The following is a 12654-nucleotide window of genomic DNA, read 5'->3' on the forward strand; positions in this document are numbered from 1 at the left end:
ACAGGTCCCTTTGTCACTCCTCTTCAGCCCCACCACCACCAGCTCTTCTAAGGGTGAAGGAGAAACAGACAGGGTGAGAAAGGAGGAAGAGAACAAGAATCTGCTCCTCCGTAGTCCAGAAGCTTCATCACTGAGGTGAGACACTCCCACACCCTGTAGGTGACTGCAAGGACAGGCACACAGGGAGGGGACCAGCTGCTGGAATGCCAACCTGGGTGATGAGCCAGGCAGATGCCAACCAATTGTCTCATGGTCTAAGCCAGACCCAGAACCCTTTATATAAACACAGCCTTCTGTCCAGATGCCTCAGCCTGAATGACTGCTTGCCTTGAAGAAGGTAAGTCTAGGAGCAGGTCCTGGGATTGGGTGAAGCTAATGCTTAGGGGGTGTTCAGGTTCATAGGGTGAGACATAGTGAGGGGGGAAGCTGGGAGCAAAGGAGGACTGGTCTATCAGCCCGAGGAGAACAGGGGACATTCAGGGACATAAGAAGGATATCTGTGGAGTCTGTGTGAAAAAATAGGGCACTGAAGTAAGTGTATTTGCCTTCGATAACCCTGGTCTCATCCTCGGGTACCATTTTTTCTCTTCATGACCTCTCTCCCTAGAAAAGATGCACTAGTAATTGCACCCCGTGAGCAGAGTTGGGTGTAGGAGGGAAGGTTACCTTCCCCAAGGGCATATATGTTTAGATATTCTCTATACATGGAGAATGGAAGGCTTTGCCCTTCACAAAAAGTATTGTCAGTATTTCAGGAGCTTATAGAGAAGTGTTTTGTTGGGTGAGCTAACTATCAAACCAGCCTCCCTGCTATGCTGGCCACGGGGCTGCCTGTACCTGAACAGCTGAACTTGGGGAGGGTGGGGGGACTGCCCTCTGTTTCTGCCTGTTGGGTATGGTGTTGGATGGTATGCCTGTGTCCCCCACGTCACGTTTGTGATGTTCCTGCTGCGTGGGCTTTAAGTGTGGCTGAACGTCAGTCTCCTAATTAGGAACCTGGCACTTTGTGGGTTACCCCCTCTTAAGTAACTCCACCATGCCTCTCAGAGGGGCTGCAGAGTGGCCCTTTCTGAAGCTGGCAGGTGCGTCATGTTGGCTGGGCAAGTTGTCATGTTGGTTCTGAGCCTTTCCAAGGCTGGTGTTTTGTATGCGCATCTTTTACCTACGCCCACAAGGGCCAGTTTAAACAAATTCACCTCAAAAAGACTGAACATAGAGAAACAAAAATTTTATGTTGGGATTGAGCTGCCCAATAACTAACTGAGTTCTTTACTCTCCAGTGGATAGTTTGAGCACAGATGGTGCCTGAGTGCTTGTTCTCATATACACATTTTTTCATGTGTGGACAGTACATGTGTCTGAGAAGCTTAAGCTCCTGTGGTTGGGGAGTCCCCACTTTGGACGACAGCCTTGGAGCACGGGTTGCCTCCACTTCTGTAGAGCTCCCTCCCACCACTTAGGAAACCAGGAGGTGATGGGAACCTTCCTGTTGTTAGCGCCCTCCTGTGCTGGACACTGGTATGCCCGGCCCCCAGGGAAAGAGCCCAGACACCTGCAACCTTGGCGGTGCCCTTGAGGCTGTCCCAGATCAGGACCTCGGTCAGGTCTTTCAGCAGGTCCAAGGCAGGTTTCTCGGGCAATAGTGACTAATCTGGGGTCCAGACAACTCAGCAAGTATTCTAGAATGAAGGTCGAGGGTTGGGGAAGAAAAGTCAGGGAAGAAGCAGGGTGTCCTCCCTTGGTCTTGGGCCCTCCTCCCCAAATCTCACCCTCTTAAAGCTGGTCTTTCTGCCCCTCAGGTCCTGTTCACACATCTGCACCGGAACCATGTGTGACCAGCAGCAGATTCCGTGTTGCCTGCCGCCCCCCCAGTGCTGTGTGAAGGGTTCCTCCTTCTTCCCCTCCCCGTACCCTTCTCCCCAGGGCCAGGTGGTAGTTCAAGCCCCTTGTGGGATGCAAATCGTGGAGTGCCCTGCACCATGCCCAGTTCAAGTTTCCCAGGTGAAGTGCCAAGCTCCCTGCCAGTCCGAGACCATTCAGGTGAAAAGCCAGGCTCCATGCCAGTCTCAGACCATCAAGGTGAAGGGTCAGGCTCCATGCCAGTCCCAGACCACGCAGGTGAGCAGCCAGGCTCCATGCCAGCCTGAGGTTTGCTACGTGCAGTGTGGAGCCCCTTGCCCTGTTCAGACCTGCTTTGTAGAATGTGCTCCAACTTGTTATACAGAAACTCGCTACGTGGAATGCCCCGTCCAAACCTATGTACCCTACCCAGCTCCCCAGCCTGTCCAGAGGTACGTAGCATACCCCTCAGCATGCCAGACTCAAGGAAGATTCTCCACCCAGTGCCAATATCAGGGTTCCTTCGGCAGCTGCGCCCCCCAGCGTCAGTCCCGGGCTTCATTTCGCACTTACGCACCCCAATGCCAGAGCCAGGGCTCTTATGGGGGCTTCCCCATGCAGCGTCGCGCTAGGAGCACCAGCAGATGCCTCCCTCCACGCCAGATGCAGCCTTCTTACCGCAGCTGCTCCCCACCCCGCCAGATGTGGCCTTCTTACCAGAGCTGCTCCCCACCCTGCCAGATGCGGCCTTCTTACCGCAGCTGCTCCCCACCCTGCCAGATGCGGCCTTCTTACCGCAGCTGCTCCTCACCCTGCCAGATGCGGCCTTCTTACCGCAGCTGCTCCCCACCCCGCCAGATGCGGCCTTCTTACCAGAGCTGCTCCCCACCCTGCCAGATGCGGCCTTCTTACCGCAGCTGCTCCCCTCCACGGCGTTCCGAGCCCTACTACAACAGCTGCATGCCATCCAGATGTGCTTCGGGTCCCTATAACTACTGCACCCCACCCCGCCGCTCTGAGCCCATCTACCACAGCGGCGGTGCTCAGCGTCCCACTTCGAGCTGCTCTCAGAGACGTGGGCCCAGGTGCCGCATAGAGATTTCCTCGCCCTCCTGCCCCAAGCAGGTGCCCCCCCAGAGGTGTCCCGTTCAGGTCCCTCCCATCGGACGCTGCTCTGAGAGTTGTGCTCCACGACCCTCCTGGGGGACCTCCTGCCCGGAGCTGAGACCACGTGCGGAGCCGCGTCCACTCCCAAGCTTCCGTCCACCCCGGGGTTTTGACCAATGTCCAGTTCCTGCCCCGCGTCCATCACGCCCAGCACGATGCGAGAGTCCGGAGCGCCGCTGGAGTTCTCCACCGCGGCGATTTCCCGAGCCCTGCCTGTATCCGGAACCACGTCCAGCCCCGCGTCCAGCCCCGCGATCTGGCCCAACGCGGTGTGAGTTTCCAGAGCCGCAATCGCAGTCCTGTGAGCGCCCAGAACCTTGCCCGGAGCCAATTCCCCTCCCGGCACCCTGCTCAAGCCCAGAGCCCTATGTGCAGCCTCAGCGCTGCCCCAGCCCCTGCTCAGGCCCAAATCCAATGCCAGGCTCAGGAGACCTCGGCTGTCATGAGTCCCGCCCAGGCCGCCTAGACATGGAGGGCCCCAGCTGTGGCCCAGCTGCTTATAACCAGTGCGGAGAGGGTGATGCTGGCTATGGACCTTGTGATGTGTTCCCAGAGCCGCAGGGTCTGGGCGGTTATGGAGACCAAGGAGGCGCCTCTGTTGGAGTGAAAGGTGGCGCCTCTGTTGGAGTGAAAGGTGGGGACTATGCTGGAGTAAAGAGCGCCTACTTTTAAAGGAAGCGTGGCTGAAACATCCCTGCCTCCTGCCCTGAAAATGCGGCTCCTCCTCTCCCAGCAGTCACAATTTCCCTGCTCTTGTTTGCAATGCTCCAAAGATAGTCAGAGGCTCCCTGCTGCAGAGGCGATGTCCTTTGCATGTCATCATAGGACCCACACCTGCGTCTCAGACACCTCTGCAGCCTCGTCTCAGACTCCTCTCCCATAAGCATCCTCTGTTCCAGCCAAACCAGTCTCACAACCAGGGCACATCTTGGGTGTTCCCCAGGACATACCTTAGCTATCCCTGCCTCCAAGCCTCTGTCCATTCCTCACCCTCTCCCCACCCCCGGGATTCCTGGACCACTTCTCCGCTCCTCCCAGTATCTGAAACCCAACCCATCTTTCAAGACCTCTTCCTTGGAGCCTTTTCTGCTTGTTCCTACTCACAGAAGCCTGCGCTGACTTCCTAGAATGCACTGCATCGTCCACACCATCCATTTGGCAAGTGCCTTGCAACATCTCTTGAACTATTTTATTTCTCTGCTGTGTCTGTCTTACCTGCCCAGCTAGATTGTAAACTCCCATTTGAGTGGAGTCAGAATATCCCTAAAGTCCCTTGCTTCTCCTGGGGCAGGCAGCTACTCATCAAGGTTTGCTGGTTGGCAGCTTGAGCCGTGATCGGTCCTGATGGGCAACCCCAAACCTGGGACAAGAGGAGACCATGTAACAATAAAGATGATGCTACACTCAGATCCTGACTCCCTGGGATAAACTTTTATTTTTCTTTTCTTCATTGTTTTTCTTCTTGGGTTTATTGTTACCCATGGCTGAACTTTCCTTAGACTAGACCAGGTGGTCTGCTTTGTGGGTTTTCTGTCTCCCCTCAGTGTCCCTGGCCCCTGCTGAGAAAGGATGGATGAAAAAACACAAGGAATGAGGAAACAAGGAAGATAGCTCTTGCTCCTCAGTCTAGGGGTAAAGGTCTTCAAGCCCGCCTTGGTCAGGTCACCCAGCTGTGCTCTGGTGCCGTAGTCACTGCCATGTGACCTCTATGGAGTCAGGGGTAGAGAGAAGAGATCCTTCCTAGGCTCTCTGGGATACTCTGCACAGGATACACTCTTCTGTATTTCTTTTTTTTTAATTATTATTTTTTTATTAAGGTATTATATGTGTACATATCTTACCATTGCCCCCCCGCACCCCACTCCCATACATGCCCTCACCCCCCAATGTTTTGCATTCGTTGGTTATTCTTAATTCTTCTGTATTTCTGAATAAACTGTGTTTTGGGGAACATACTAGAAAAGGGAGCATCTGATGCTGACTCTGCATTCCTCTATTGCTCCCAAATTCCATTAGGCATTTTGGTCTTGGCAGCATGAAGGTGGGGCTTGGAGGGGCAGGAGAGCCAGGGGTGTCTCTTCCTCATACTCCCTTCAGATGACAAGTACTGGCTGGGGAACTAGTGTTCCCGAGGAGATCCCTTCCCCAGAGGGAGAGAGTACCTGAGGCCACCAGGATGAAAGGGAGGCAGCTCTGGTCTGGGTCCTGAAGGTCTGATCCAGTGCCTTCCTCCTCAAGGGCCACAACCCCAGAGGGCCCCACAGCTCCAGCACCATAGTGGGCACCACAAATACAGGGCCTGGCTCTGAGTATGTTTCTCCCTTGCCCCAGGGATCTAGTAATGCAAGATCAGTGGTGGAGAACCCAAGAGACTACCTGTGTTATATAAAGAAAAATTGAGGCTCTCCACGTGTAATCCACTTATATATTTATTTATTTATTGATGAACTAGAGGCCCGGTGCACGAAATTTGTGCATGGGGGTTGTCCCTCAGCCTAGCCTGCACCCTCTCCAATCTGGGATCCCTCTCACAATACAGGACTGCTGGCTCCCAACCGCTCGCTCACCTGACTGCCTGCCTGATTGCCCCTAACCACTTCTGCCTGCCAGCCTGATCACCCCTAACCACTCCACTGCCAGCCTGATCGACGCCTAACTGCTCCCCTGCCGGCCTGATTGCCCCTAACTGCCCTCCCCTACCAGCCTGGTGGCCCCTAACTGCCCTCCCCTGCAGGCCTGGTGGCCCCTAACTGCCCTCCCCTGCAGGCCTGGTGGCCCCTAACTGCCCTCCCCTGCAGGCCTGGTCCCTCCCAACTGCCCTCCCCTGCTGGCCATCTTGTGGCGGCCATCTTTGACCACATGGGGGCAGCCATCTTGTGTGTTGGAGTGACAGTCAATGTGCATATTACTCTTTTATTAGATACGACATTCACTGCTTACTTGCTAGGAAGGCACTGGTAAAAGGGACAGACAGAACGCTTGTTTGCTCTGGTAGCTTGCAGCCTTGCACACTGGTTCTCAAAGTGTGGTACCTGGACCAGCAGCATCAGCATCACCTAGGGCCTTGTGAGAAATACAAATGTGTCATTCAGACCTACTGATACAGAGCCTAGTGAGTCAGGCTGGGCCTGAGCTAGGGAGCCCCGGATGGCCTGGAGCTCCTCACAGGCTAGGGCTGTGCAGGAGCCAGCCTCAGTGCCATCTCTGAGGCCAGAGAAGCTCAGGGCCCAGTCTCTCCTGGGATTAGTCCAAATTGGCCTCAAAGGTCCACTTCCTCTGACAGTGTCCAGCCCTGAGCCTCCAGACAGGCCCACAGTGAAAAGTTACAGCCTATTTGTAGCAGTTCAGAGGAAACCGTACCCAGGAGTGTATGTGTCTGCATGTCCTTCTGTGGGCTTTGCATGTTTCTTTGTGTGAGCCCATGTGTCTGCTGTTTCTGTCTGTATGCTTTAAAAGCTGGAGGATTGTTTAAAATGCATTTGGCAATGGGGACTGTGACCTCAGGAGCATCATTTATGATACCCTATAGTCCTTCAACACTGACTTTGGGTGACCCTTCCCAGACATCCCTTCCACCCCGACCCTCTACGCTTTCACTGACCACCTGCCTCCAATTCTCTGCCTTTTTCTTCTATGTCAAGTTTAGAACAAAAATTAAAGACTCCCTAGGACCAGGGCTGAGGATTCAAAATTACATTTAAAAATTCCATTTATAAAGTTCTTTGAAGGTGCTCAAAGATCTGTGAGAGACTCCCCTTTGAATCTCACAGTAACCTGAGGCAATACACAGGTTGTATAGTGTTGTTTCCATTTCAGTTTAACAGACTATTGCCCAGAAGTGCCAATGCATTGGCAAAGTCACGGAGTGTGAGACAGAGATGGCCAGACTCTCACGCCTGACATCCCACCATGCCAGAAAGGAGGGCCTGGCTTCCAGAGATGAGGGTCAAGGCCAAGTGACCGTAAGAGAGCTTAAGATCATGCTTCCTATCTTGGAATCGTGTTTCTCTATTTTTTTCTCTCTTTCTACACCTCCCTCTCAGGGATTAGCATCCTCACTGTAGAATGAGGGAGTTGCTCCAGATGTTCTCAGAGGTTCCTTCCTCTTTGTCATGGCACTAGGCTACGGGAGAAATGACCTGGGAACCCACTTAAAGACATGGAATCCCAGAAGTGATCCTAGACCTACTTAATTTGAATTTCCAGAGAGAGAATCGGGAATCCATTTGAAAATTATTATGATCAGCTGGAGGTAGAAACCATTCCTATAGTGAATACCTAGGTGTGTGAACTTGCTCAAGACCTACAGGAGAGTTGACACTTGTATGCAGTGGCTACAGCATGCATAGGATGTTGTGGCAAAATGGAGCTGGTCTGTAACTGTTTTTGTGGGAGGTTTTATGTAATTATTTGTGTGAAGTCAAATTTTCTACTCTTTAGTCTAGAGGTGCCTCAAGACCAAGGAGTTTCTTCTTTTTCTGTTAAATTCTCAGCCCTAAGGCCACCAAAAGTACCCAGAATGGGATGCTTGTACATGGCTGATGTAGAGGGGTTGTCTGGTACATGTTACAGATATTTTTTTACTGGGAAATGGTGGGCTTCATTTTGGTAATAAATTCTCCTTTATTTAGGCACTACCCAAACATTAAGGGGAAGGAATTCCACATCCCAGAATTTGTCCTACAAACTAGAGTCCTGATGAACAAGCAAATAGAATGGTCATGCATAAGGGAATAGCTCAGCTGTTTACAATGGAATAGATAGGTAATCAGAAGACAGGCAGCGCATCTGTGGATATTTCACTGATGCATAGAAGAATTTTCAGGTGGTGACCAAGACTTCTAACAAGACTAGCATACTCCCGATTTCAGGCATGGTTGGACATCCCAGAGGATCCACATGCCTGTGGCCTGAAACTAGTTGGGAAGACAGGGTGATGCATGATGATCCATGTGCCTCCCCATCACCATCAAACCCAAGGGCCATCAAACTCATTCCTCCAAAAGAGGAAGCTTCCTGACCTAGAAGACTAAACCAGAAGTATCTAGAAGCCTAGGAATAACCCAAGCTGTGCCAAAGCCACCCATCATGTTCCTCACCACATCTTGTCATAGGAGCCCTGAGCTGGGTTAACAGCTTCCCTCTGTTCTCCAGTATTGTATCAGTCAGGAAGAAAACCACTTACCACTTGTATTAACACATCCATTTAGTTGACAATCTGCTAGGAACTGGGTATACTTAGTCCTGGAAATACAATGGTGAGCAAGGCAGGCATTGTCTTGGCTAACATGAAGTCTGAGAGACAGAGCTTGTGAGAGTTTCCACCTGGGAGGCATATGGTATCATGGCAGCCCATAGAAAAGACACTTGAATGGGTCAGGTGCCTAGAGAAGGCAACTATAAACACAGATATGAAAGATAAATGGGAGGAAATAGGAGAGTGTTCCTGGTAGAGTTAACAGCAGGTATAATGTCAACATAATGGACACAATGACAGACAGCCCCAGGCGAAGTATTTCCTCCTTACTTGACCATTCTTCCTGGTCTCTGTGTTGTTTAAGGGTCAATACCTGCCTGGTCACATTGTGGATGAAATTAGATAAATTATTTAAAAACACTTTGTGTATTATAAAACACTAAAAGTATATTTGCTTTTGATAGTGAGGTCTTCATCCCTAAGGGAAGAAGTAGAGGAAAAAGATGATGATGGGTACTGGGGGACTGCCCATTTGATGAACTGGTTGGGCCACAGAGGCAGGTCAAGTTGAAGCCCAAGCAGAGGCCAGATGAGTAGAAGGGAAGCACAAATAGGAATAAGTGTAGTCATCTGGGGCAAGTCAAGAGAGGATTGAAGGAGGAGGAATTGAAGGAGTGAAGGGACAAGGAATGGCAGACAGGAAACAAATGGGGTAATTGGTGGGGAAAATGGTTCAGGCAAAATGCTGAATCTAGAAGATTATAAGATTTGGGGACCAGAAGCTCAGATACCAGGATTAATGTTGGGTTCAAGGATAGTGAGGTGAGCAGCTATCACAAATGCTCATTGCTATGGATGCCACCCATCCAGTTTGCCATTGGGCATGGCTCCTTGGGTCAGCCAGAGTGACAGGAAGTACCAGGGAGGAAGGCTCTCAGTCAATGAGAAATATCTTTTAGGCTTAAATTGGGTTGGGCCCTTAATCATTGCAAGACCTGACTTGACCCAGCTTAGAAAAGGCTGGATTGAGCAATCATTTAATTAAGCAGTTATTTCCATAGCATCTCATCAGCATTATTCAGAGGGTTGTTTGCAATCAGAAATGCAGGAGCTGTTTCCAATGAGTATAGTCTTAATCCTTCTATAGCAAAGCAGGGTTTCTCACCCTCAGCACTAGTGACATTTTGGACTGGATAATTCTTTGTTCTGGGAGCACTATCCTGTTGCAGTGTAGGGTGTTAGCAGTATCCCTGGCCTCCACTTGCTAGATAACGGTATTAAACACAACCCCCTCCCCCTTAGCTATGAGGACTAAATGTGTCTCCATTGTCAAATGCTCCCTCTGGGGGTGGGAGGTGCCAAATCCACCCACATGACACCCACTGAGTTAGAGGAAAGACAATCAGAGCTTGACCTCAGGGCACTTGAGCAATAAAAAATGCTCTAGGATGTAAGGCAGGAGCACAGGTAAACACAGCCAAGGAATTCCAGCTTTAAGGATCTATGCAAACTTATTTTTTTCTTGAAGGGACTGAGTGATGATTATGGAAGAGTAGATTATCTCGGCTATTATGACTATTATGACTAATAGATTATCTATGACTCTTTATTATAATTATTTGGCAAACTTACCCAATAGCTCCGAATACTCCCTTTCTAACTCTGCACAGGAATGCCCATGGCAACCTGAAAAAAATTATAAGCAGGAATTTCCATTGTCTTGAAAACTCCTAACACAGGACATTATAACACAGAAGAAATTTTTACTGATGATCAGTTAACAGGGTTTATAGGCAAAAGCAGTGTTGGGAGGGGGAGAATCCCGCCCCCCACCCCACTTACCCTTCTTTAGTTCTTATGACTGGACTAATAATAGAAGTAACACAAGACTGCATTAACAGGAGAAAAAACAGTTTAATATGTGTGCAGGGAATAATCCCCATATGAAAGGAGGCTCAAAGAAACGTTTGAACCAGGCACCTTTGTATGTTTTAGACAAAGAAACAATACATTTGTGAGAAACTGACAAGGCAAAAAATGGTAGTGCTCCTTAGAAAGGAAGGTTTGGATCTTCATTAGTGAGGAATTGAAACAAAGTAGTGAATTAGAAAAGAGGCAGTAAAACTTGATGACACAGACTCTTTGGCTCTGAGTTGTTTCTCTCTAGGAATAAGGGGGTGTCTTCCAGATACTGGAAGGACATCTTCCACAAGAGAGGTCTATTTCCTACATTCAGGGAGACAAGGGAGGGTCAAGGTACCCTTCTGGCACTGGCTGCTGGTCTATTAGTTTAATGCAAACTAATCAATATGCCATTGTGGGATGTATGGGAGCAGCCTGTCTTGGGCCCCAATAAAGAGAGGGAAATGCACAAAGACCCTAGGAGGGCCTGTGATAAGCATGCCCACACTTTTATTCTTTTGGGTCCCCCACTGAATATAATGGCGTAATTGAGAATGAGTAAAGAAAACACACCATGTAAGAATGAATTACGAATTAAGGTGGATAGTGTGATTGAGTAGGGAAAATCTTGAGGTGTCAGTTAAAGACGGGGAGGACCTGAGGCTTGCTTAACTCTGTGAATTTTAGTAGACAGACTGGTACAGCAAGGCCCCATCAGCAAAGCAGTGACAATTAGAGATAAATTGATGTTACTGAAAAATGTTAGAGTTCTGTGTTCTGCTAGTGACCTAAGAATATTTACTAGTATAAAACAGAGACAATAATCCCTTATCTGAAACCCTTGGTGCCATATGAAATTTAAAACTTTTTTTTTTTTTTAAAAAAAGGACAGTGTAACAGGGAATACAAACTTAATATTATTCTGCTAACCAAGATATGAAATTAGGATAAAATGTACTAGCAAACTGATAAAAGGAACTTACATATTGACAGTTTCCTTATAAGCATATGCAGGCATCAGCAGTGCCAGCCTTCCTTGGACAAGAAATGGCCTTGACCTTGACTTTGGTTGATGCAGATCTCCCAACTGCAGGAATTTGGCCAGCAGTGACCAGTGCCAGTATGCTGACATTAAAGATCCATTTGGGGACCAGCAAGGACACTGCTTGCATGTCCACAGCCTGTTCCCCGATCTCTTTGTTCTGCTTTCCTTCTCCCTCCCTATAAAAACCCCTGTCTGCTCTAAGATGGGCTTTGAGATGAGAGTCCCCTGTCTTCTCAGGTGATTGGCACTTGAATAAATTTCTTTCCTTTTTCACCAATTCCTGTCTCATGAGTTTGGCTTTTGTGGTGGCAGGCAGCTGAACCTTGGATTCAGTTTAAACAGTACGGTGAATAGAATTTATTAGCAATGCTATAGGTATACTTCAGTAGAGGCCATGTCCAAACTCAACACTAAGGAATTCATACCAAGGAGTCTACCGCATCTGGTGTGCAGTTCAGATTCCCCACACCCCATAACTCAGGACTCTTACCCCTTGGGGAAGCCATTAATATGTCTACAACAGAACATATGGATATCCACAGTAAGGTAAAGAGACCTCACTGTCAACAACTGGACAAGAACCTCTGTTTTCAGAGGTCTTTAGATATGGAGATTGTGAAGAAGGGATTGCAGGTCTATAGTGACATTTGGGGGATTAGTGGTGATAGTATTGTCTCATCCCATTGCCAACTGATGTTATATTTTATCCCAGAGTTTCCCACAACACAGTCTCCTTCCATATTAGGATCCAACACTAATGTAATTATCATGACCCTGCTAAAATGACACACATGCAAGTAATAATGATAAAATTAAATTAAGACCTTCAGTGGATTTCTGGTGAACATTCAATAAAACCCAGTGACAGGCCATGGCAACAGTCTCCCCACAATCTGGAACCAATCTGTTCTCAGCCTCATCCTGATTCTCACTCTTCCTCCCACTTCATCACACATGCCCTAGGTTGGGTCACTCACTGCTCACACAAGACCACCTGCATCCCCCTGCTCCGTATAGATTCCCACACTGCTTCTCCATTGATGTCCTCCTTTCTCCACCCACTGTCTCCACGACTCAGTCTCACCACCTTGGGAAGCCTATATTCTAGCAGACCTCCTTGACAAATATTTTCTAGACACTTTTCCTCAGAATTCCCCTCTCATTCATTTATTTTCCAAGACTACCAGTAATTTGTACCATCCCTATGGACATGTTGTACCACTTACCAGCTTTCTTCTTATTTATCCTGTTTTGGATTTATTAATTTTTTGATCCTGTGGGTTGATGGTTTTCATGAAATTTGGAAAAAATTATTTGACCAATATTTTAAAATATATTTTTTCCTCCATTGTATTCATTCCATCCTCCATGAATGTTAAACTGTTTGCTCTTATTCAACAAATTATCAATCATCTCCTTATTTTCTTCAATATGTCCCCCTTATTTTCAGTTCAGTTTGAATAATTTCTTTAAGTTCAAGTTCACTAATCTGTTCTTCTATAGT

The 12654-nt window shown here is 48.6% G+C and overlaps 1 protein-coding gene across 1 annotated transcript; it reads left to right on the forward strand.

The window, feature by feature from the left end:
- Positions 1–1827: 1827 nt before the first annotated feature.
- KPRP (keratinocyte proline rich protein) lies at positions 1828–3678 on the forward strand (the record flags this gene model as incomplete). Its single annotated transcript, XM_080647824.1, has 1 exon — positions 1828–3678. One exon carries the CDS (start codon positions 1828–1830, stop codon positions 3676–3678), a length of 1851 nt encoding a protein of 616 aa, XP_080503950.1.
- Between the last annotated feature and the right edge of the window lie 8976 nt (positions 3679–12654).

This window comes from Plecotus auritus (assembly GCF_963455305.1).
Source record: "Plecotus auritus genome assembly, chromosome: 12".
Lineage (NCBI taxonomy): Eukaryota > Metazoa > Chordata > Mammalia > Chiroptera > Vespertilionidae > Plecotus > Plecotus auritus.